Source organism: Montipora capricornis, chromosome 7 (assembly GCF_036669925.1).
Source record: "Montipora capricornis isolate CH-2021 chromosome 7, ASM3666992v2, whole genome shotgun sequence".
NCBI classification, from domain to species: domain Eukaryota; kingdom Metazoa; phylum Cnidaria; class Anthozoa; order Scleractinia; family Acroporidae; genus Montipora; species Montipora capricornis.
The window spans coordinates 14,127,560-14,152,559 of record NC_090889.1 but is presented as its reverse complement, the minus strand read 5'-3'; the positions used below and the strand labels follow the sequence as shown (position 1 = coordinate 14,152,559).

Here is a 25,000-nt window from a genome sequence, read left to right as displayed (position 1 = left end):
CTGTAAAACTGCGACTAAAAACCAGCCAATCAGAGTGTTTAATTCAGCCCGAGAATTGCTTACCATATAATGAGTATTGGACATGTATGGAAGCAGGAGGCAGACGAGTTGTAGAATATAATCAAGGGACGAAATAAGATTCTCACTTACGCTGTTTATTTGGAACGCGTTGTTGACATCTCCGGCAACTATGGTGTAATACAGCTGACCATTCAGACATGCGTCCGGATCCGAGGCAGTGACGTAACATACCGCAACTTTCTTTGCCAAATTCTCAGCCACTGAACAGTTATAGATCGAATTTGCAAATGAGGGCGGGTTATCATTGACGTCATTAACCAACACAGTGACGTCAACCGATGACATCAGTGGAGGTTTCCCATGATCAACCGCTGTCACAACAAGTTGATACGAAGCTTTGGTTTCACGATCTAGACTCCTTTGCAGAGCGATTAAACCACTTGTACCATTAAGGTTAAATGTTCCTTGCTCGTTACCGCTTTTGATTGCATATGTTATCTCGCTATTTTTCCCTGCGTCGTCATCTTTGGCAAACACTGTTGTGACTGATATTCCAATGATAGCATCCTCATTAACGCGCACAAGGTAAGGTGATTTGTCAAACAGTGGCTTATTGTCGTTGATGTCGGAGATCGTGATCTTAACGTCAACGAGTGCAGACTTGGGTGGTTTTCCACAATCACGAGCTTCTACATTCAGAAAATAGCTAGCCTTCTGTTCCCTGTCGAGTTTGGACAGCACGCGGAGGGCCCCTGTAATGTGGAGAGAATGTTTGAGTAAATCATCTTTTCCTTTGTTTAGTTATGATGTTCAGAAGTGGTAAATGAATTTTTCTTGCTTTTCACCAACGTAATGTGGGCACTATTCGGCGCGCAGCGCACACGTGGGTGTACTGAAGTTTGTCGGTAAATATTAACAATATTGTCGACCTAATTGCTTTCCTCGGGGTAAACTTGACAGGTAACAGGTAACAGGTAGACTTTATTTCGACTCCTCTATACGAGGCTATTCTGACAAACGAGAAACAACAAATTTTCTCTTCGCATGTGAGTTTACCCTGAGAAAACCCTTAACGCCGAAACGTCGGTGATTTTATATTCTCTTCACATGCGAAATTTTCTCGTCCGGTTTCAGCTGGTGGCTCATAAACATCTCCTGCTTGAGCCCCTTAATACCTATAATGTTCACTTCTCCCAGCTTGCATGGTTGGATAGAGGCAGGCAACCATGACTATTTCAACAGTTATTTCTAACGTCGATGTAACTGCGTGATGCAGTTTAGGCCATTATGGTATCCATTTGACATTAAAACTGGGATATGCAGTTTCATTCAATCATAGCAGAGTCTACTTTAGCTCAGTGAACAGGGCACCCGGCTAGATCTTGGAGGGTCTTAGGTTTAATTAAATCCCTTCCGGAAATTAGATTTTATCTAGTTTCTCTTGGTCATCGTATATTTTATCCTGGAGAGTGATGATTGATTAAAATCACTGAGCAGTTCAAAATACTTCCGACATCGTTGATTAAATCTTAAAATAACAATACTTGAATGCTAATCTTTTGTGTCATAGGACTGATTAGGAATGTTAAAAAAGCAATTGGGTTCGATTATGCTGAAAAATGATACCTACAACCTATCACTCTTTTCGGCTGAAAGAGTCTCCGAGCCTTAGATTATGAAATTTGAGCACGATTGGACTTAAGGTGTATATGTTGCCAGCAAAATCCCTTCTCAGGTTGAATCCGTTTTTGCATGGTTAAATTAATGATCCTCATTTTACCTAGGGTTAATAGGCACTCAAATGAATTGAAGAAACTTTTTTTAAAGCCTAAATTATGCTTAGAGAAAAATTAGGGCCAGGTTGGGATTAGTTTTGGTTCTTATACACGAATATCAATTGACTAAGTCTTATTATGCAGAATTTTAATTCTATTTAAAAATAATGAAAAGAACTGTGGTAGGTTGAGCATGTTTCGTCGTTGTGCTGTAGTGGTAAAGACACAGGACTACAGATCTGGATGGTCCGAGTCAATGGCGTAGCTAGGGGGAATGGGACCTGGGGTGCCCGTGACCCTCCCTTTGTAAACCTTTTTTTATGCAAACAACCTACAATATTCAGGTTGCAAAAATGTGAGTACCCTCTGTTTGACACAGTGTGACCTCCCCTTTGAAAAATCCTGGCTACGCCCATGGTCCGAGTTCGAGTACCCCTAACGGTGCATATTTCAGTTGTTTTTTTCCCTTTCTATGTTGTAATATTGAAATCGAATGGATGAATGTATGAACACAGAACCAATTAGATGGTACGAAATATTAACTGAAGATGTGTTGAGATGCGTAAGACATAGGCTCAGGGAAGGAATAGGTGTTTTCAGTCCTTTTTGGGAGGTTGATAGCTGCTTTAAAATAAGTAGAGTGCATATTCAACCTAGGTAAAACGAGGATCACCAATTTAACCCAGGTAAGAACGTATTCCACCTGAAACCGGATTTGACCGACAACATATATATACTTTGATTGCCTTACCTTTTAAAAAGCGCTGACACCTTGACAACACGACTTGGTGAGTGACAGCTACTAACTCAAGCCAAAGAAATCTCTCTCAAACTTAAAACTTGATATAGAAGTCTATTATGGTTAAATCGATAAAATCCAACTTTGGTAATTTTTTAAACGCTGTGATTCTTAACTGCTCGTTGGATGTTGGAACTGCTCGTTCGATGTTAGATCTGTTGATCAATTTAAGCGAAACTTGAAGAAGGTATCCAGGATATCGGATTCCCACACGGCAATCATGTAAAGCAGTTGTAAATAGTTTAGTTTTTAACTTGTAAATCTTAAACTGGTGGTTTTCCGTGTTTAAATAAAGTCTTACTAAAACAACTACTTTTAAGAATGGCACAGTCGGAAAGGAACTTTATTTAAGTGTGTAGTCGTTCTAGCGCTGGAGCGCTAATTGGGGGCACTGTAAACTGAAATGAACAATGAAAGTAAATCAAGTCAAATCTTGGTTTTTGAGGAGAGGGGAAACCGGAGTGCCCGGAGAAAACCTCTCGGTGCAGAGTAGAGAACCAACAAACTCAACCCACATATGACGCCGAGTCCGGGAATCGAACCCTGGCCACATTGGTGGGAGGCGAGTGCTCTCACCACTGCGCCATCCCTGCGCCCCCAAAGCGACATAATCAGCTTCACAGGTGTGGTGGGGGGGGGGGGGGGGAGTAAAATGAGCGCACCGTCGACCTCGGGTTTGTCAGTTGAATTACTGTTACGTGTTACGAGTTATCGACGTTAAATATGGTTACTTTACTACTACTACTACTACTACTACTACTACTACTACTACTACTACTACTACTACTACTACTACTACTACTACTACTACTACTACTACTACTACTACTACTACTACTACTACTACTACTACTACTAGTACTACTACTACTACTACTACTACTACTACTACTACTACTACTACTACTACTACTACTACTACTACTACTACTACTACTACTACTACTACTACTACTACTACTACTACTACTACTACTACTACTACTACTACTACTACTACTACTACTACTACTACTACTACTACTACTACTACTACTACTACTACTACTACTACTACTACTACTACTACTACTACTACTACTACTACTACTACTACTACTACTACTACTACTACTACTACTACTACTATTACTACTCGTTCAAGATGCTAACTTTTGGATTCAGCCCTGAGATAATTGTCCATTGCGATTCTTTACCAATTGAGTTTTCTACTCGTTTTACTAAACTGTAACCTATTAGACAGCAGGATTTAAGAAAGGATGATGGTTATGCCGGCAATAGCTTGGCCATAATTCCATCTGCATGTTTTTTTAACGAACGGTTTTAAAGTAAGGATAGATAATGAACAAATCACGACTCTTGTATCCTCACGGTATTGTTGTTGTTTTGTTGAGTGTGAATGAGAAATTCTCAAAAATACGTGCCGCACGTGCAGGCTGTCTTAGCCAATCATATGATTGCTTCGTGACATTCGTTGCCGTAGCCGTCTTCGTTTCTTACACTCCCCAGTGTGTGGGCCGCAATACATACCAGAATTCCCATCGATTGCAAACACTCCATTGCCATCTCCTCCCTCAATAGAGTAAAGCAGTCGTCCTCTGGGTCCTGAGTCCAGATCCGTGGCTGAAACCGATCCTATATTCGCATGGATTGTTGCTCCCTCACTGACCGTAAAGCTATATTGTGATTGGTTAAACTGGGGCGCGTGGTCATTGACATCTTCAATATCAACAGTGACCTGCGCATTCGCAGCCTTGGATGGTGCGCCATTGTCAGAAGCCTGTACCTGCAAGTTGTATTGATTCTTTGTTTCAAAATCCGGTGAATTCTTTACCAACAAGGAACCTATCATTACATAAAAAAGAAAAAAACAACGTAATGAAACGGCTTCACTGCTTTGCTTTGTTTTGTTATGCGCGCTTAGTTATTGCTTCAAACCTCTTGCGCCATACCCTCGGGCAACATTGGAACTGGAGAGTGTTTTCGCTCATTTCGAGGTTAAGACTTAGCAATAAATGACAAGCATAAATCTTGCTGTAATCAGCAGCATAGATGATCTAAAAACAAATGTAAAAGGCCGTCATCCCTTTCGTTCTGTAAAATCAAGGGACTGAGGGAGCTTTTCTTCAAGGAAAACTGGATACATGTAAACGATATGGACTGACATTTTCTAAGCAGCGACGAAAATGGAAGTGAATCACAACTCTGAAGCTGACCTACAAAAGCGGTCAATTCTAGACATGCGTATTTCAGACGATTTCATTCTGTCGTTTTCTTCAATATTATTTAAATTTTAAATCACATCGTTCTAGAATTCACAGAATTTCAATTACTGTATATATAACCAAGATCCTTGAAAAACAAGTACAACCAAGCGTGAAAGAAGGAGTATGAAAGAGAGAAGTGATCCTCGAAGTTATCTGGACAATTAAATCAATTGTCTCTTAAAGACATCTGAAAACTTCAGGCGGCTTCAATGAGACTCGAACCCACAACCTCTGCGATGCCCGTGCAATTCTTAATTTAAAACCAACTGAGTGAGCTATGAACCCGCATAGTGTGGAGCAGAGAAATGCATATATCTGAAGTGCGGGTTATATTTTTTAGGTGCCTATCAGAGACAATTCCTTAGATTGTCCAGATAAGTGCGAAGATCGCTTCTCGATTTCGTCTGTAATCCGCACTTCAAATGCACATTTGTTTCATTCAAAGGAGGAGTATATATTTCGCTATACTGAAGTACCTGAAGCATCAATTTCGAATGCGTCTCCATCGTTTCCCTGGATGATGGCATATGTTATCTGTCCGTTTGACCCAGAATCCAGATCGCTGGCTGTCACCTGAGAGGATGCAATTGTAACCGTTATCAAATGAATGCTATGATCTTCACAGTCATGAACGCAATTTTAGCAATTGCCTAGAGGACTTGGCCTGAAAAATTTAGGACTTCGACGGTGTTTGAACCTGTGACCTCGCGATGTGACCCTCTAACTAACTGTGCTATGAAGCCACTGATGTTGGGAGCTGGTCATTTGTGGGTCCAAATGTTCCAGTGATGGATGAATCAGTGAAAGAAGTGATAGATGAAATATATGATGAATCATATATTGAACTGCGGATATGAAATCAAATGAAGCTATGATCCTCACAGTGCAAAGTGTGTATTATCTAAGAACCGCAAACCAAAATACCTGGAAGAATGTAGTTCCTTTTGGCCTGTTCTCTTTGACTGTAGCTCTGTAAGAAGACAAACTGAACACTGGAGCATTGTCATTCACATCAGTGATAACAATCTCAAGGTTTCCAAATGAGGACAGCGGTGGACTACCTCTGTCTGTCACTCTAATGTTGAGTGTGTAGTTTTGCCTGCAAGAACCGAGGAAAAAAATGTGATTGATTGTTATTTTTGTAAGATAGCCCTCATTTTAAATTTTACATTATGGGAAACTGTAATCTATTGTACTGGCGTGATTAGAGGAGATTAGCTAAACAGCTGCGGACTTTATAACATGGATTTACGAAACAAATGGAAGGACAAAGGAACAAACGGCTAATGCCGGAATTAATGGCCTCGGTACACCTCGTAGACTCAGATCGTAGACTGCAAGCAGTCCCTTCTAAGTCAGTCGAACCGCCTGCTTTAGTCACGCAAGCGAACCTTAGAGCCGAGGTGAGAATGGGGATAGATCCTCGGCTCTTCGGATCACTTGCCAGCAGTCAATACGCCTATCGACAGATACAACAGTTTTGTCAATTTTAAATGAACAAATATAAAGATGCAAAGAAAGAAATTGAACTACAACAAGTCACCGATAGGAATTGCGTTCTACTATCTGTAGCAGCTAGAATTGTGTTGTTGTGGCTGTTATGTTCAAGTAATTAGTGTGTCGGAGTTATTCCCTGTAGTCTTTAGCAAGTTAATCTGTTAGGTATAAATCTGCTGTTACGCATAATTTTCTTCTTTCGGTCATTTTCATTCGCTTTTCAGTAATTTGACAGTAATGTGGGGGACACGAGCAGCAGACGTTGAATTTTCAATTTTTGCTCCAAACATCCACTCCGTTCATACTAATTTCATTCGTGCAATGTTTAGGTTGATACACACTTTCCACGCCGAGCAACTTGAAATAATTGCGATATTATTCTAATAACGGGGAATAATTTTAGATAAAGTTCTCGTATATAGCCTTCGTTCTCGTCCTTGTTTAAAATGACAGAGGCTCTCCCATACCTAAAAGCCCACGACATTGATACAATTGTCAAAGAAAGAACTCAAGCGGCACGTAAACCAAAAAACAAACAAAAGTGGAAAGCCTTCGTAATACGTTGCCTTACTTCGTTTCAAAGTCCAGTTTGCGAACAACTCTTAAACTCCTGTCCTGGGCATCCAGATGAAACGAGTTGTCCTCATTACCAGAGTCAATGTAACTAAGAATGTCACCGTTCACTCCTATAAGATAAGTAAACAGAATCACGGTTAATAACGTGGAATCAGACTAACGGAATGAGGGCGGGTAGTTGTAGATGTGTTAGTTAGAATTTTGGTTTTAATGAGGACATAACCGCCTCATTGGTGTTTTGAACCACCCTCCGAGAATTTGATCTCGTAGATACGTTTCGCGCACAATAAGTGCAGACATTTGTTCCTTTTCAGAAATGTTGGACAAGTTGCCCCTCAGTCTATCCATCTTACCCTACACCATTCTTAACCTTTTTTTTTTCTCGCCAAGAATTACTTTTTCCGTTACCAACATTGAATGGAGACGAGGAGGAGGGCAAGTGGACAATGGGCTAGTCTTTCATATCAAGGGTCCGAAATAATTTAAAATGTCCATAGAGCAAAAGAACAAAGCGAACAAAGCAATACCTAATTAACAAGTACAAGGAAAGGTTACGTTTATACAAACGTTGGCCGTGTAGCACTTATATTTTAAACAGAGTTAACTGAATAGAATGTAATGTGAAGTGCTCGATTTCTATCCCATATGAACCATGTGAGCGTTAGCCCTACTGATGGAAATGGGCCCACACAAGGACAGAGAAAAACTCTGACCAGGGTGGGAATTGAACCCACGACCTTCGGGTTTTCATAATCGTGGTCTTTCCGGTACTGTCTCAACTACTTTTGCCTCATCTTGCAGCTGGCATTTGCAACTTATCATTTCACCTAACGTCTGCCTCCTACGACGTGATTGAAACTTTAAGCTTGTTCCAAGATTACGCATTAAATGCATTAAAATATTTAATTAGTTGGTCTTTTCCGTAGCCGTCGTCGTTTCATAGTGCTTTGCTCGTATGCTGTTTTATAACGAACTCGTCATTTTTCTTATTAATTACGAGACAAAGCATGTGAGCTTTTGTGGTGATCTTTATAAAAGTTGAAATAGCGAGCCGCAGGTATGCTATTCTTATCCTCAAACAAGAGAGTATGAAGGTAAGAAAGGTAATCCCTCATATTGGCCCTATTCCCGTCGTAATCCCTTTTAAGTCATTTTTAGATCTCCTGCGAGATTCGGTATTCTCATGAGGGTGAACTGATAGGCAATCATATGTCTCCATTTTTACCAATGTTGACAGCTGTGCGAATTCCCATGCAATGTTTCGCGTCGTTCCCGAAAATAGGGACATATGATTGGTTATCAGTTAACCCTCGTGGGAATATCGAGATATAAAAATAACCTAAGAGGGATTATGATGGGAATAAATACGAGGGATCACCTCTCTTCCCTTCATACTCTCTTGCCTCAAAGAAAAAGGACATCAATTCTGTCTTTGAATTGAAGAGTTATTAGGTAACTTTCTTTTCAAAAAGATATAGGTGACAGACAGACAGACAGACAGACATGTTTTATTTGGAGTCTTACACAATGAATAGTATATCGACCACATTTTCAAATAACTAACAATTACAAACAACATGGCTAAAAGGTTATTAATTAATTAATTAAAAGGTTATTAATTAATTAATTAAGTCCTGGAGTATTTACTTTTATCCGTCTGCCCCTTTCCTTTTTTCAAAGCATTCGAATATATGTTTTGCTATTAGTGTTTGTATTTTAACATTTCCGCTAGGGGGTTTATCAGAAACATGAGTATTTTATTAGGTGACATTCTGCTTATTTTTATTCTATATTCTTTTTCCAAATAGTCTAGTAACGAACATCGTTTTTCCTGGTAAGCAGGGCATATATTTAGAAAATGGTATTCGTCCTCCATTTCTATTTCACAAATTGGGCAAATTCTCTCTGCAGGTTTCTTGAGCGGTCTCGAATAACGTCCTGTCTCTATGGCTAATTTGTGGTTGCTAAGTCGCAGTTTTGCTAGGGTTATTCTGTGTCGTGTATTGGTTACCTGGGGTAGGTAGTCTTTACATTTGTAATTGTCTATCGCTTTGAATAACCTGTAGGTTCTCATTTTGTTGCTTTGGTTAGCATCTTTTCTGGTGTCATTATTTTAATTTCACTTAGCCATCTTTGTAGTTCGATATCCTTCAGTCGTTGCCTGATAATGTTTACAATTCCTACGTCTACATAGTGTGCTTTCATCCAGAGGTCTCCTAATCCTATCTGTTCCAATGAGCCTTTGATTTTTTTTGCTCCAGAAAGCCCTATTTTCCTTCCTTTTAATGTCGTTGTATGCTATTTGGGATAATTTGTATTCATTTTTGGTTAAGGTTAACCAGAACTTAAAGTTCCTACATTGAGCATCAATTGTCGTTGGGAACCGTCCTGTTTCAGCCCTGCACGCATTGTTGTTGCAGTATTTGTTAACTCCCAGGAACCACCTTAGGAATTTATTTTGAACTAATTCTGCTGGGTCCTTTTCTAGTTTCCCGTTGCAATCAATCCCCCACACTTCACTTGCATAAAAGAGTATGGGAGATATCAGTGCATCAAATAACTTCATCGTTAATTTTATATTTTCTCTGAAGTGGTTTCCCATTTCTTTTCGTAATTTATAGAGTGCTTTAAGTGCAACTTTCTTCAACTCTTGTCTAGCGAGATTAAAGTTTCCAAAAGGACTCATTATGAGTCCAAGATATTTATACGACTTGACATTTTCCAGTTCATCAGCGCCGTATCTGAAAAAGTAGTTGATTAAAGACTTACCACAATTGTTAAAAATCATAGTTTTTGTTTTTGTCTAAATTTACACTTAAATCGGCATTTTCACAGAAAGATTCCAGCTTATTAAGGAATTTGGAGGTTTTTTGCTGATCTAGAGGTGATCACTAGATCGTCCGCATATAAGAGACAATTTATAGATCTATCACCATCTAGCATAATGTCAGTTGGACTCGCCGTATTTAGAAATTTTGGTAAATCACTTAAATAGAAATTAAAAAGCGTAGGTGACATCATGCAGCCTTGCTTTACCCCGGCAAAACAAGTAAAGGCTTCGGTTAATTTGTTATCAATTTTAACTGCCGACTTATCATTTGAGTACATGGATATTAAAACGTCAAGGAAGCGCACTTGCACACCTTCTTTTCTCAGCTTGTCGAATAGTTTTTGTCGAGGTATACAGTCGAAGGCTTTTCTAAAGTCGACGAAGCATGAAAAGAGTAAATTTCGGTGTTTCTGTGGCTTAGATTTCACGTATTTGTCAATAAGCATTTTTAATGTGAAGATGCTATCAACTGTGCCGTGCATTTTTCTGAAACCACCTTGTTCAGCTTTCAAAATTCCTTTTGAACCATGTAGTCGTACAGTCGATTGTTGAGGATTGATGTAAAGAGCTTGCCTAACGCAGAAAGCAAAGTGATACCTCGGTAATTTTCAACTTTGGATCGATCATCCTTTTTCTGAATAGGTACAATGAGGTAATAAGACAGCTCTTTTACCCCTCCCCCCCCCCCAAAAAAAAAAAAAATCTGCATAGACATTGTTTCCGACTTCTCTTGGGACATTTTCATGTCCCACGAGAAATTGCAAACAATGATTATGCAAAAGTTTTGGGGGCTAATAGAGGTGTATTATGGGATTGTGCAAGTAGTGAATGAAGGAAACTTGGTGTAATGTTAAGGGGGTGGCTCTTAACTACCAAACCGTTGCTATGGACCGTTTCAAATGGTCATTTTTCCTTTAACTCTACATTTATCCTTTTTTGCCAAGTGTGTTTTATTTAACATTCCTTTGTCTGGTTCGACTCACAACCATATTTCGTATATCAAGTGACCAAATCAGAAATTGCCTATAAATCTCAGCGAGTTAACTGTATTTGTACAATTTTTTAACGCAACGGTATGAGACCATTCTAACACAAAATCTGTAGAATGGATTTTGAAATAAATTATTTCTAAAAATAATAATGACGTCATAAGGCCCTCCTTTGATACACTTTTTCAAAATATTTCCTAATAGAAATTCCACGCTAAAGTTTACGAAACATGATGGGACAGTTCCTTTCCGGAAAAAAAGACTGACTCTTCCTTTTGTTTCCAGCTTTTACCTGTTTTTCAATGAAACGCACGGCAGAGAACTGGGACTAGTTGCGCATGCGCCTTCTGGTTGAAGTGGTGTCAGATTCCCATTGAAAAAGATACTTCATAGAACCATTCATGCAACTTTTTTGTAGGGATCTTTGATTAAAAAGCTTCCTTAAAACCATTGTCTTTCTGAAGTTAAGTGCCAGCCCCCTTAAACCATGAGAGAGAAAGTTGTCTTTGGGACATAACTTGAACCCACAAGTGATCAGCTCACAGCTGACTTCATAGCTCAGTTGGTAGAGCAAGTGAAGCGCAGTCGCAGGGTCATGGAGTCGAGGCACCGTTCAAACTGGGATTATTTCATGCTAAAACTGCTTAGGTTGCTCATCTAACTGCAATGATCTTTGTAACTTTCAGTTCATGCAATTAGTTTATCAGTTATTGTTCTAGACTCAAATTACAGATTTCTTAAAGCCCAGGAAAACGGCTTCAACATCCGTTCGATTTTGTTGAACAGCGGTGTTGAACGATGTTGACTGCTGAGGTAGGCAAACAGTTTCAACACATCATCAAAGTTTCATTCACCAAAGTTTCAAGAGAGGCCTGGTATTCAGTCCCAGGCTGCACCCGCTGTTGTTACTGTGGATACGGACATGAATAAGTCATTGGAGACCGATAAGTGCGCACGCGCATACCCAAGAATGTTAAAAGATGTAAACAAACGGCTTCAAATTCATTCAAAATTCGCGATAACAAAAGAAATGTTGAAGTGGTTGTTAAAGCAAAGTATAAACGCTGCAGGAGGTAGTGCGGCCTAGTGGTTACGACGAAAAACCTTAAAGTGCACCTAACCCCAAAATATTTTTTTTGCTAAAATGAATCTTTGCACCTGTTTGAAACGCATTGCGGCCATTTTTTTCATTTTTCTAACAAATCCTGGCATTTTATAGGCTTCGAAAGTTGTGAAAATCCAAGCATCTTTTGTTCACGACCGAGTCAGAAGGGGAGTGGGTCTATTCCTGACTTGACGTCACAATCTACTTTGCATGCATTTCTACAAAGAGTTAATGCAATTTAAATCAGTTTGTGACGTCAAATCAGGAATAGACCCACTCCCCTTCTGACTCGGTCGTGAACAAAAGATGCTTTGATTTTCGCAACTTTCGAAGCCTATAAAATGCCAGGATTTGTTACAAAAATGAAAAAATGGCCGCAACGCGTTTCGAGCAGTTGCAAAGATTCATTTTAGCGAAAAAAATATTTTGGGGTTAGGTGCACTTTAAATAAGAATGACCACAACCAGGTTTTCTGAGCCCGCGAGACTTAGCACCACCAGCAAAGCACTGTTTTAACGAAAACCGCTGGTCAGCAACCGGTTAGGACGCTTGCCTTGAGATCCGGAGTTCAAGACTCGTTCTGACCACTCGTTGAATTTGTTCCTGGTAGTCCATGGTTCAAAATCTCAGCTGCACTTGTAAATAGCCAACTGGATTGCCTCTGGCCAGTTGGGATTGTTAACAGTTGCTGTTGTTACGTTCTGTCGTTTCGTTGATCGTGTTTCATTGGCCCTGAAAAGCCCCTATGGGGAGCGGTCAATTAAATATGTATTTATTTTGTATGCATGTGTTCAACATCGGCATCGCGATTCAACAAAATCGAACGGATATCGATGTTGAAGGAAATGTTGAAACAGAATGCCGGTTGGCCACCAACAATTGTTAATGAGTTAAATGCTTTTTCAGGAACGTTTTGCTAACCTTTGTCTTTGTCGCTCGCTGTCAAAACAAATACAATAGATCCAACAGCTTTCCATTCAGGAACTGGTACTCTTTGGGGTAAATTGTCAATATCTGGCCTGTTATCGTTTACGTCAAGAATTGTGATAGCCACTGTTGTACTTCCGGACAGCGAATTTGTCCCATTGTCGGCTGCGCGGACAGTCAAAGAGTAGGAGTGTTTGGTTTCCCGGTCGAACCGTATTTTACTCCGAATAATTCCAGTCTTGGAACCGATCGAGAACGCGTTTGTGTCGCCAGATACCAAGCTGTACGACAGCTCTGAGTTCGTCCCATCATCAGCATCTAGAGACAAAACTACTGATATAAGGATTTACTCGCATAAAGGAACAGAAAGGAAAGGAAAGGAACTTCATTTACGTGTCTAATCTTCTAGCTCTGTAGAGCACTAATCGGGGACACTGTAAAATGAAATTAACAAGTTAACGCAAATCAAATCAAAATTTTGGTTTTTGAGAAGAGGAGAAAACCGGAGTACCCGGAGAAAAACCTCAGTCTCGGTGTAGAGTAGAGAATCGACAAACTCAACTCACATGTGACGGCGAGTCTGGGAATCGAACCCGGGCCACATTGGTGGGAGGCGAGCGCTCTCACCACTGCGCCATTCCTGCACCCCATCCCTGGATGCATAACAATTAAACTAAAACAACCTTTCCCTGAGTTTTATTGACTCGGAACTTTTTTTGGGACATGATTCGTCTTACTGAAATCAATTTAAGCATGAGCCAATAACTAGAAGAACACAACTTCATTGTATTGTTTATGGAATAGCGTTTTTACCAACCGAGTTATTTTAGATTGATTTTCCCGCGAAACCAGACCTTTCCAGGTAATAAATGAATGAAGGGGTAGTTTCTAAAGAAACTGTGGTGCTGCGTCGGTGGAAAAGTAGTATACAAAAATTTGGTTTTATCAACAAAGTTGATAATGTAAATTGGCCACCGTACAGAGATTCTAAAAGCTGACGTTTCGAGCGTTAGCCCTTCGTCAGAGCGAATCGAGGGATTATGGGTTACGTGTAGTTTTTATAGTAGAGTAGGAGCTACGCTATTGGTGGAAACACGGCAAAGTGAAAAATAGGAATTATATTAGTTAAATGAAAAGCGTTCGTTAATACCGTGAGGATTAAGGGTGCCGATTTGAAAGATGAATTTTTGTTCCAGATTCTTGCGGCTTTCCGTCGTACCTAGATGTAGGGAAAGGCCGCAGATAGCCATGTGTTTTTTGGAGTGGTTAGGCAGATTAAAATGGCGAGCGACTGGCTTAGATGCATCCTTGTCATTCTTCTCAACATCGCGAAGGTGTTCGCGGAATCGGTCACCTAGTCGTCTACCTGTCTCACCAATGTATAATTTATTGCATAACGTACAGGTTATGCAATAAATGACATTTGCGGAGGTACATGTGAAACGATCGGTGATCTTAACAGATCGCTTAGGTCCCGATATCTTGCTAGTGTTAACAATGAAAAGACAAGTTTTGCATTGTGAGCGCGCGCATTTGAAAGTGCCGGGTTGCTCGTTAGTTTTGAGCGCGCTTCTAACTAAAAAGTTGCCTACGTTTTTGTCGCGTTTGAATGAAATAAGTGGAGGTTGCGAAAAGATTCTACCAGTCTCGGGATCATTTTGGAGTAATTTAAAATTACTAAGAATGATGCTTTTGACTGCGTGATTATGAGGATGGAAAGTGAGGGTGAATGGAATTCTGTCATTCTTATCTTTTTGTGACGTTTGTAGTGATGACTGTCGATCAAATTGTTGGACGCGATGATGGCCCGCTTTGACCACAGAGACAGGATAGCCACGTTTTTCGAAGAACTGGCACATCTCCTCTGATTTGCTGGAAAAATCGGAGTCATCACTACATAGACGTCGAAGTCTAAGAAATTGAGAATAAGGAATTGAGTTCTTTACATGTGATGGATGTGACGATGAATACAACAAATAACTGTGTGAATCTGTAGGTTTGTAGTGCACACTAGTACATAGCACGTTGCCTCTAATAGAAACTTTGATATCTAGGAAAGCCAATACAAAACGTGGCTATCCTGTCTCTGTGGTCAAAGCGGGCCATCATCGCGTCCAACAATTTGATCGACAGTCATCACTACAAACGTCACAAAAAGATAAGAATGACAGAATTCCATTCACCCTCACTTTCCATCCTCATAATCACGCAGTCAAAAGCATCATTCTTAGTAATTTTAAATTACTCCAAAATGATCCCGAGACTGGTAGAATCTTTTCGCAACCTCCACTTATTTCATTCAAACGCGACAAAAACGAAGGCAACTTTTTAGTTAGAAGCGCGCTCAAAACCAACGAGCAACCCGGCACTTTCAAATGCGCGCGCTCACGATGCAAAACTTGTCTTTTCATTGTTAACACTAGCAAGATATCGGGACCTAAGCGATCTGTTAAGATCACCGATCGTTTCACATGTACCTCCGCAAATGTCATTTATTGCATAACCTGTACGTTATGCAATAAATTATACATTGGTGAGACAGGTAGACGACTAGGTGACCGATTCCGCGAACACCTTCGCGATGTTGAGAAGAATGACAAGGATGCATCTAAGCCAGTCGCTCGCCATTTTAATCTGCCTAACCACTCCAAAAAACACATGGCTATCTGCGGCCTTTCCCTACATCTAGGTACGACGGAAAGCCGCAAGAATCTGGAACAAAAATTCATCTTTCAAATCGGCACCCTTAATCCTCACGGTATTAACGAACGCTTTTCATTTAACTAATATATTCCTATTTTTCACGTTGCCATGTTACCACCAATAGCGTAGCTCCTACTCTACTATAAAAACTACACGTAACCCATAATCCCTCGATTCGCTCTGACGAAGGGCTAACGCTCGAAACGTCAGCTTTTAGAATCTCTGTACGGTGGCCAATTTACATTACGAACTCCGTTGATAAAACCAAATGTTTGTGTACTACTTTCCAGGTAATAACCAATGGAGGGTAAAATGAAGTGCAATCTTCTATCCATGTAAGCGTTAGCTTTTTCGCAAACGTTGGCCGTGTAGCACTTATATTTGAACAGAATTAACTATTAGAGGGTAATAGGAAGTGCTACTTTCTACCTTTGTAAACCATGTGGGTGTTAGCCCTAGTAATGGAATTGGGCCCACACAAGGGCAGGTAAAAAATCTGACCAGGGTTGCGAAAACATAATCTTCCTTTCCAGGTAATCACAAGTCGTGCATGGAAAATTATTATCCATGGCATTCAAAATGGTCACTTGCGCAGCCAAATCTTATTTTAGCACTCGTCTAAAAATAGCTTGATCTGTGAAAATGCCGTTACATAGACCTAGCATTGGAGTTGTCGGCTCCTGCTGTAAGTGAGAAAATGAACTGCTCAATGAATTGTAAAATTAACAAAATATTCATAGGGACAGTGGTTTTATGAAAGCTTCTTGAGGACTTCAACAAGTTTGGAGACCGCGAGAGAAGCAAAGAAATAAGACCTTGGTAAGATTTAACTGAAGAAACCAGTATTCTAACTTTCTGAAAGCCCTGCGAAAGTTTACGTCCTCAGCGTGCACATGAAAATTTTGAGCCAGATTGGTGTACTGGAATTGATTCGCGGACTTGCTTTCTGTTGTTTCAAATACAAAACCGTTTCACAAAGACATTGCTAGAAACTTACTAGTGTCGCGTGAGAACACTACGTCACATACCTGACGCGCTAACCTGCAGTACAACCACATTCTTAGCAATGTTTTCGCGTACAGACGCTTTGTATAATGGGCGTAAGAACCTGGGACTCATATCATTTTTATCCAGGACTTCCACAGTTATCCGAGTGGAGATTTTTAACGCTGGTGTCCCACAGTCCTCTGCGGTCACTACTGCCGTGTAGTGAGATTTTAACTCTCGATCCAAAGATGACAAGACAGTGATCTGTCCAGTGTTGCTAATACCGAAAATTTTAGATCCTCGGGATTGGTCTGTGCTGATTTTATACGTGACAGTGTTGCAGGTGTCAGGGTCTTTGGCTTGGATAACACCGAGCAGAGCGTTGCGGACGTTATTTTCCGGTATCTTGAATTTACAAGAATTATTGAGCGCGCAATCTTTGACAAAATACGGAGGCTCATTTACATCTTGAACAGTAATTGTAAGCTTTGTGCTATCCGACAAACTAGGACGTCCGCCATCTTGAACTTTGATGCCTAGAGTGTAGCTTTGTTGGACTTCATAATCCAATTCCTGGTTAGTTCGAACCTCTCCTTTCATGTTGATACTGAATTTATTAGCGCTATTTCCAGAGGTAATACTATAAGTCAACTTAGCATTCGTTCCATAGTCCATGTCCGTGGCGGTAACCGTGGCAGCGAGAGTGTTGGCAGCCTGCCCTTCAAGTACAGTCCCCGAGTACTGAGCACGCGCAAACGAAGGCGCGTTGTCATTAATGTCATCGACATTGATATTCACAATTGCTCGTCCTTTATGGCATTTGTTGCGAACGTTTTGACCCAGCACTGTCAAACGATAGCTGGCCCGAGTTTCGAGATCTAGTTTCCGTGTGGTTGTAATGACTCCTGAGTTCTGATCAATGCTGAAGGAACTTTGGATATTACCTTTAACGATGCTATACCTGAGCCTAAACGAAGAAAGATAAGAAAAGGGAGAAATTGGACATCCTATAGCATATCACCAGCTTGTCCTCACCCCACCCCCCTCAAGAAAAGCTGACTACTCAGGGACCTCCTGTACCCAGTGTTGCTTGTGCTTAGCCTGCGATTTCCACGCGTTTGATCTAATAACGACAAAAATTATGAAAGAATGCGCCGGTAGGGCAATCTTAACGAGCACTTGCGTGAATACGAATGCAATCGAGCAAATCTGGTCGACGACAACACTAATGACAGTAGTTTTTTTTCATCCAACTTTTTAAAGTGACTTTCTCGTCAATGGCCGTTTTTATTCCTGAAACGCATAATTTGTCTGGAATAAGGACGGGCACAAGACGCATAATGGGTCTCGACAAACTGCCCTCCTCAGTTCGTCTTCTTAGACGCACTAAACTAGATAGTTCGTCCACACGCATTATGCGTCTCGCGCCCGCCTCCATACAATAGCTAGACGAATTTAACAGACGCAGAAAAATACGGATTATGCGTCTTATAAAGTCCTGCCCGTATTTACACTAGACGCATAACATGACAGACTCATAATTCGTCTGCGGGACGGAATATGCTTCTCCAGTCTAGTATAAAAGCGGCCATTGTTGCTCAAACACTCCAATGTCGGTATGATACATTTAGCCACACTTCCAACTTTTCTATTCCAGAAACATTTGTCCAAACCCAGAGAAGTGGCAGGAGATTAGCTCTTACGTGTAAGCATTCGATGACGCCAGGCTTTGGTTGAGAACAGTAACAGGTGCAAGTTGGTCCTCTATCACGTTTGCCACGTAATTGTCTTGAGTAAACAGTGCATCCCACATGGAGAGTTTAAATTTATTGCTTGCTTGTTGACCTTGCACAGCTACATACACCAGCTTTAATTAAAAGGAATATAATAATTAATCATTGGACAGTCGTCATATTGCGTCAGAAGAGAAAGAGCTGGTATAGTGCTCTTGATTGACAGCTGAGTCGAGTCAGTTCGATTCGAAAATTTGGTTTATCAACGGAGTTGATAATGTAAATTGACCACCGTACAGAGATTCTAAAAGCTGACGTTTCGAGCGTTAGCCCTTCGTCAGAGCGAATCGAGGGATTATGGGTTACGTGTAGTTTTTATAGTAGAATAGGAGCTACGCTATTGGTGGTAACATGGCAACGTGAAAAGTAGGAATATATTAGTTAAATGAAAAGCGTTCGTTAATACCGTGAGGATTAAGGGTGCCAATTTGAAAGATGAATTTTTGTTCCAGATTCTTGCGGCTTTCCGTCGTACCTAGATGTAGGGAAAGGCCGCAGATAGCCATGTGTTTTTCGGAGTGGTTAGGCAGATTAAAATGGCGAGCGACTGGCTTAGATGCATCCTTGTCATTCTTCTCAACATCGCGAAGGTGTTCGCGGAATCGGTCACCTAGTCGTCTACCTGTCTCACCAATGTATAATTTATTGCATAACGTACAGGTTATGCAATAAATGACATTTGCGGAGGTACATGTGAAACGATCGGTGATCTTAACAGATCGCTTAGGTCCCGATATCTTGCTAGTGTTAACAATGAAAAGACAAGTTTTGCATCGTGAGCGCGCGCATTTGAAAGTGCCGGGGTTCTCGTTGGTTTTGAGCGCGCTTCTAACTAAAAAGTTGCCTACGTTTTTGTCGTGTTTGAATGAAATAAGTGGAGGTTGCGAAAAGATTCTACCAGTCTCGGGATCATTTTGGAGTAATTTAAAATTACTAAGAATGATGCTTTTGACTGCGTGATTATGAGGATGGAAAGTGAGGGTGAATGGAATTCTGTCATTCTTATCTTTCTGTGACGTTTGTAGTGACGACTGTCGATCAAATTGTTGGGCGCGATGATGGCCCGCTTTGACCACAGAGACAGGATAGCCACGTTTTTCGAAGAACTGGCACATCTCCTCCGATTTGCTGGAAAAATCGGAGTCATCACTACATAGACGTCGAAGTCTAAGAAATTGAGAATAAGGAATGGAGTTCTTGACATGTGATGGATGTGACGATGAATACAACAAATAACTGTGTGAATCAATAGGTTTGTAGTGCACACTAGTACATAGCACGTTGCCTCTAATAGAAACTTTGATATCTAGGAAAGCCAATGAAGTTTCCGAAATTTCCCAGGTATATTTAAGAGCCGGATGAAAAGAGTTGACGGAGGTTATAAATTGATCGAGTTCTTCTCTGCTGGATGAAATAGCGCCGATGCAGTCGTCGATGTAACGGCCGTAGAGTTCAGGTTTGGGGCCGTTGTACTGATTAAAAAATTGGTGTTCAGTTAAAAGCCTTTTTTCACGACAAAGAGGATGATTCGGACACTTCTAATAAAGATATTTTTGAAACACTTCTAGTTCGCAAATCCAAATGGACTCCCCCAGAGGGACAATTTGCCTCTTTAGATTTTTTCACCAAAAAATGCCGTCACGACATTCACAAACTTAAATTCAATCGCAACACTAAATTTTCCAACCTTTCCTCGGAAGAGTGGGCGGCGCTTAAAAATCTTAGTAAACGCAACGACATAGTTGTCAAATCGGCCGACAAAGGCGGCGCGGTAGTTGTTTGGCGGTCCGACCTTTACCAAAAAGAAGCTTTGCGGCAACTTTCGGATACCTCGTTTTATGCCAAAATCCCTAAAGATCTCACTTCCAACAATCAAAAACTTGTCAAAGACACCATTCAAAATCTTATAGTTAATCAAGAATTACCGGACACTGCCACTAATCTCATCATCAACACCCCTAGAACTTCGTGCATTTACTTCTTGCCTAAAATTCACAAACCCAACAACCCAGGTCGACCTATCGTTTCTGCCTGTAGTTGCCCCACCGAACTCATTTCTAGCTACTTAGACAGGATTATGACGCCTATCGTCAAATCTTTGCCATCATACATTAAAGACAGTACACACGCACTACAAATTTTCCGCGATTTCAATTTCTCCGGCCAAGACAAACTTATTTTCACCATGGACATTACATCTCTATACACAGTCATTCCTAACAGCGAAGGTCTTCAAGCACTTAAACACTTTTTCGATCAACGCACTGCCAAAGAACCTAGCTCGGAAACGCTCCTCCGCCTTGCCGAACTAGTTTTAACGCTTAACTGTTTTTCATTCGCCGGCAACTATTACAAACAAATTAATGGTGTAGCGATGGGCACAAGAATGGGACCTAGCTATGCCAATCTTTTTGTAGGATATGTTGAACACCAATTTTTTAATCAGTACAACGGCCCCAAACCTGAACTCTACGGCCGTTACATCGACGACTGCATCGGCGCTATTTCATCCAGCAGAGAAGAACTCGATCAATTTATAACCTCCGTCAACTCTTTTCATCCGGCTCTTAAATATACCTGGGAAATTTCGGAAACTTCATTGGCTTTCCTAGATATCAAAGTTTCTATTAGAGGCAACGTGCTATGTACTAGTGTGCACTACAAACCTACTGATTCACACAGTTATTTGTTGTATTCATCGTCACATCCATCACATGTCAAGAACTCCATTCCTTATTCTCAATTTCTTAGACTTCGACGTCTATGTAGTGATGACTCCGATTTTTCCAGCAAATCAGAGGAGATGTGCCAGTTCTTCGAAAAACGTGGCTATCCTGTCTCTGTGGTCAAAGCGGGCCATCATCGCGCCCAACAATTTGATCGACAGTCGTCACTACAAACGTCACAGAAAGATAAGAATGACAGAATTCCATTCACCCTCACTTTCCATCCTCATAATCACGCAGTCAAAAGCATCATTCTTAGTAATTTTAAAGTACTTCAGAATGATCCCGAGACTGGTAGAATCTTTTCGTAACCTCCACTTATTTCATTCAAACGCGACAAAAACGTAGGCAACTTTTTAGTTTGAAGCGCGCTCAAAACCAACGAGCAACCCGGCACTTTCAAATGCGCGCGCTCACGATGCAAAACTTGTCTTTTCATTGTTAACACTAGCAAGATATCGGCACCTAAGCGATCTGTTAAGATCACCGATCGTTTCACATGTACCTCCGCAAATGTCATTTATTGCATAACCTGTACGTTATGCAATAAATTATACATTGGTGAGACAGGTAGACGACTAGGTGACCGATTCCGCGAACACCTTCGCGATGTTGAGAAGAATGACAAGGATGCATCTAAGCCAGTCGCTCGCCATTTTAATCTGCCTAACCACTCCAAAAAACACATGGCTATCTGCGGCCTTTCCCTACATCTAGGTACGACGGAAAGCCGCAAGAATCTGGAACAAAAATTCATCTTTCAAATCGGCACCCTTAATCCTCACGGTATTAACGAACGCTTTTCATTTAACTAATATATTCCTACTTTTCACGTTGCCATGTTACCACCAATAGCGTAGCTCCTATTCTACTATAAAAACTACACGTAACCCATAATCCCTCGATTCGCTCTGACGAAGGGCTAACGCTCGAAACGTCAGCTTTTAGAATCTCTGTACGGTGGTCAATTTACATTATCAACTCCGTTGATAAACCAAATTTTTGTATACTACTTCCCCACCGACGCAGCACCACAGTTTCTTTAGAAACTACCCCTTCATTCAGTTCGATTCGAGTCGACATAGTGGTCAATAAATCAATTGTGAGTAAAATACACGAAGAAGAGCAGTTGCATTGAATTCAATTTTCTGTATCGTTCATCAGACCGCCTTCCTAGAGGAAAAGTGAAAAAATACTCTCCCAAAATTCTTCGAAGTCGCTCCGACTTTAAGTGGAAGCACGAACGTTGAGGTTTGTTAACGGCAACGCGACACAGCTAATGCCAGCGAAATGAGAGTCGAACGGAGCAAAATAACTGTTAGAGGCATTGTGACATTGAAGGCGGGGGGAGGGGGATGGTTAACTCTTAACCTTCAACAGGGTTTATTGCCTCGTTAGCGTGGGGCTATCGCTCTATAATTAGTCAGCCGACAATAAAGTACTGAATGCTGATAGTGTATTCCACAAAGAGCTTTCTCTGAAAATTTGAACGCGATATACCAGATAATCTGCGAGCAAATTCAAAATGTTACAAAGAATGCATCGGATCATTAGCGCTAGCTTTTGCCAGCCATTAATTTATCAGCTTATGATGGCTAATCACTGGCTCGTTATCAAGGCTTAAAGCATTAAAATTGGAGATTTAAATGAGTTTTACAAGTTTTTTTTTTAACCATTGAAGTATATTTGTCAATGGCGCGATGCCCTCTGTCGGCAAACTCGTATGTTAAGTGAAACAAAATGTAGAGAATGACATCAGCAAAGTTTCCGATCCCTTATACTCTAAGCAGTCTTTTATTTTATTAAATGGCTTTGTCTCTTCTAACGCCGAATTTAAACATCTTAGTTTTGTGGATACCTTTTTGCCAATAAGGACTAAGCAAAAAATAAATATTTATTTGTGTGTTTTAACGGATTTTTTTAATTTGCTGGTTGTTTGAAATCTTACCTTGTCACTTGACAAAGAAAGAGATAAGTATCGAGGAGACAGGTTACTCTCATTTCTGACCGATTTAATATCCATGGGGCCTGGGTTGGTGCTTGTGAGCGATGCATAGAGATGGGAAATTCCTGTAAAGAAAATAGATTTGTGCTTAAAAAAATACACAACAGCGCGCAGTCTTGGGTAAACTAGCGATGCTAACTGTCGGAATATAGTAACAATTAAGTTTGAAAACACCAAAGTCACTTTAAATGTCTAGATGTTCTTCGAGATTAATATTTATCCGTGGAATGTGACGGAAAAACTTACCTTGAATATCTCTTACTTCGACAGTTATTTTGTTATTTGCCACGGTTGTAAACTTTGTTTTGAAATATTTGAAAGTATCGCTTTCCACTGTTGTAATGGTGTCGTCGCAAGATGAAACTGATGCACCCTCTAACATGAAGAGGAAAGTGTTTGATTTAGAACAATGGCCTGGACCAACATCACCCCAAAGTAGAATTCACCCAACTTGGCCTAGTCCCCAGCGTCAGAAAAATGTCTATTTTTAAACCAATTTTTATGAAGAGAACAAGACTTTTAAATTTGAAAAAAGACATGTTTCGGCAACTCCTGTGCCATCGTCAGTTTGCGGATGGAATAACAATGATGTACAATATATGGCGGAAAATTAGAATAACGATGGTGTGATACAACAACTGATTACAAAGAAAGATTAAGATTTACATGAAACAATTCTCGCCAACATAGCAGGCACCGCAGCCTGCACAACTAAATCTATAAACAACGCATGATTTGAGTTCTTTAGGGATAAGGTCTTTCACGCTAAACAAAGAGCCGATTTTGACCGAAGAAAACTCTCTCTCTCATACTGCTCTTTGTTTAGCGTGAAAGACCTTATCCCTAAAGAGCTCAAATCATGCGTTGTTTATAGATTTAGTTGTGCAGGCTGCGGTGCCCGCAATGTTGGCGAGACGTCCCGACACATTTGCACGCGCATAAACGAGCACTTAAATATGGATAAGGCCTCTCACATTTTTAAGCATTTACAGGAGTCACCTGGGTGTCGGGCACTTTGTTGGAGCGAATGCTTTGTTGTCATAGATCAAGCAACAACACGGACACAATTAAAAATCAAGGAGCCATTGCACATTCATCGGGAGAAACCCTCCCTAAATCAACAATAGACCATTTTACAGTTGTGTGCTTAGTTACCTCGCCTTTGAATGAAAATGTGGCTGGAAAGTGACCTTGCTTTGATAGAAACCTCACAGCTTTTCTTATGTAAATTCCTACTTACTAGCATGACAACAACATCATTAACATAAGAAAAGTAGTGAGGTTTCTATGAAAGAAAGGTCAACTCCAGCCCCACTTTCATTCACAGGCCATGTAACTAAGCACACAACTGTAAAATAGTCTATTGTCTCATGTAAATCTTAATCTTTCTTTGTAATCAGTTGTTGTATCACACCATTGTTATTCTAATTTTCCGCTATATATTGTACATCATTGTTATTCCATCCGCAAACTGACGATGGCACAGGAGTTGCCGAAACATGTCTGTTTGCAAATTTAAAAATCTTGTTCTCTTCATTAAGATTGTTACAAAATTGCTGCTTTTACGTCCTTTTGGAAACCAATTTTTGCGGGAAAATAAACAATAGACCAAATCTGCAAACTCAATGTTGTAGCCAATTCAAAACGTTTCGTCCAGGTATTCTCATGTTATTTAAATGTGAATACTGCATTGTAATGCAAATACAATACGCAAAGAACTTAACCCCAGGAGATTTGAATGGGGCACAGCTGTTACATTGAGTTATAATTAGCCAATTTGGTCTAATGTTATTTTCCCGCAAAACGTGGTCTAAAAATAGACACTTTTATGACGCCGATGGGGACAAACCTCATACGAGATTCCTACTCTTGCATAATGGATTCTTGCCTAGACTTTAATCAATTGCTGTGACTCAGTCATAGCTATTTAATACTCCCTTCTTCGCAAACCTTTAACTGCTGTGTAGAAAGGCACTCCGGAAATTTAAAACAAAGATATT

The 25,000-nt window shown here is 40.4% G+C and overlaps 1 protein-coding gene across 1 annotated transcript in view; it reads right to left on the bottom strand.

The window, feature by feature from the left end:
- Positions 1–25,000, bottom strand: part of LOC138058234 (protocadherin Fat 4-like) — a 78,261-nt gene that overhangs the window by 15,228 nt on the left and 38,033 nt on the right. Inside the window, exons 7-16 of the mRNA XM_068904131.1 lie at positions 23,247–23,375; positions 22,944–23,065; positions 18,180–18,343; positions 16,518–17,443; positions 12,781–13,104; positions 6,931–7,045; positions 5,787–5,961; positions 5,339–5,435; positions 4,126–4,440; positions 151–773 (exon numbers count right to left, since the gene is read on the bottom strand). Coding sequence (XP_068760232.1) covers positions 151–773; positions 4,126–4,440; positions 5,339–5,435; positions 5,787–5,961; positions 6,931–7,045; positions 12,781–13,104; positions 16,518–17,443; positions 18,180–18,343; positions 22,944–23,065; positions 23,247–23,375 — 2,990 coding nt within the window. The remainder of the gene's footprint in view (positions 1–150; positions 774–4,125; positions 4,441–5,338; positions 5,436–5,786; positions 5,962–6,930; positions 7,046–12,780; positions 13,105–16,517; positions 17,444–18,179; positions 18,344–22,943; positions 23,066–23,246; positions 23,376–25,000) is intronic.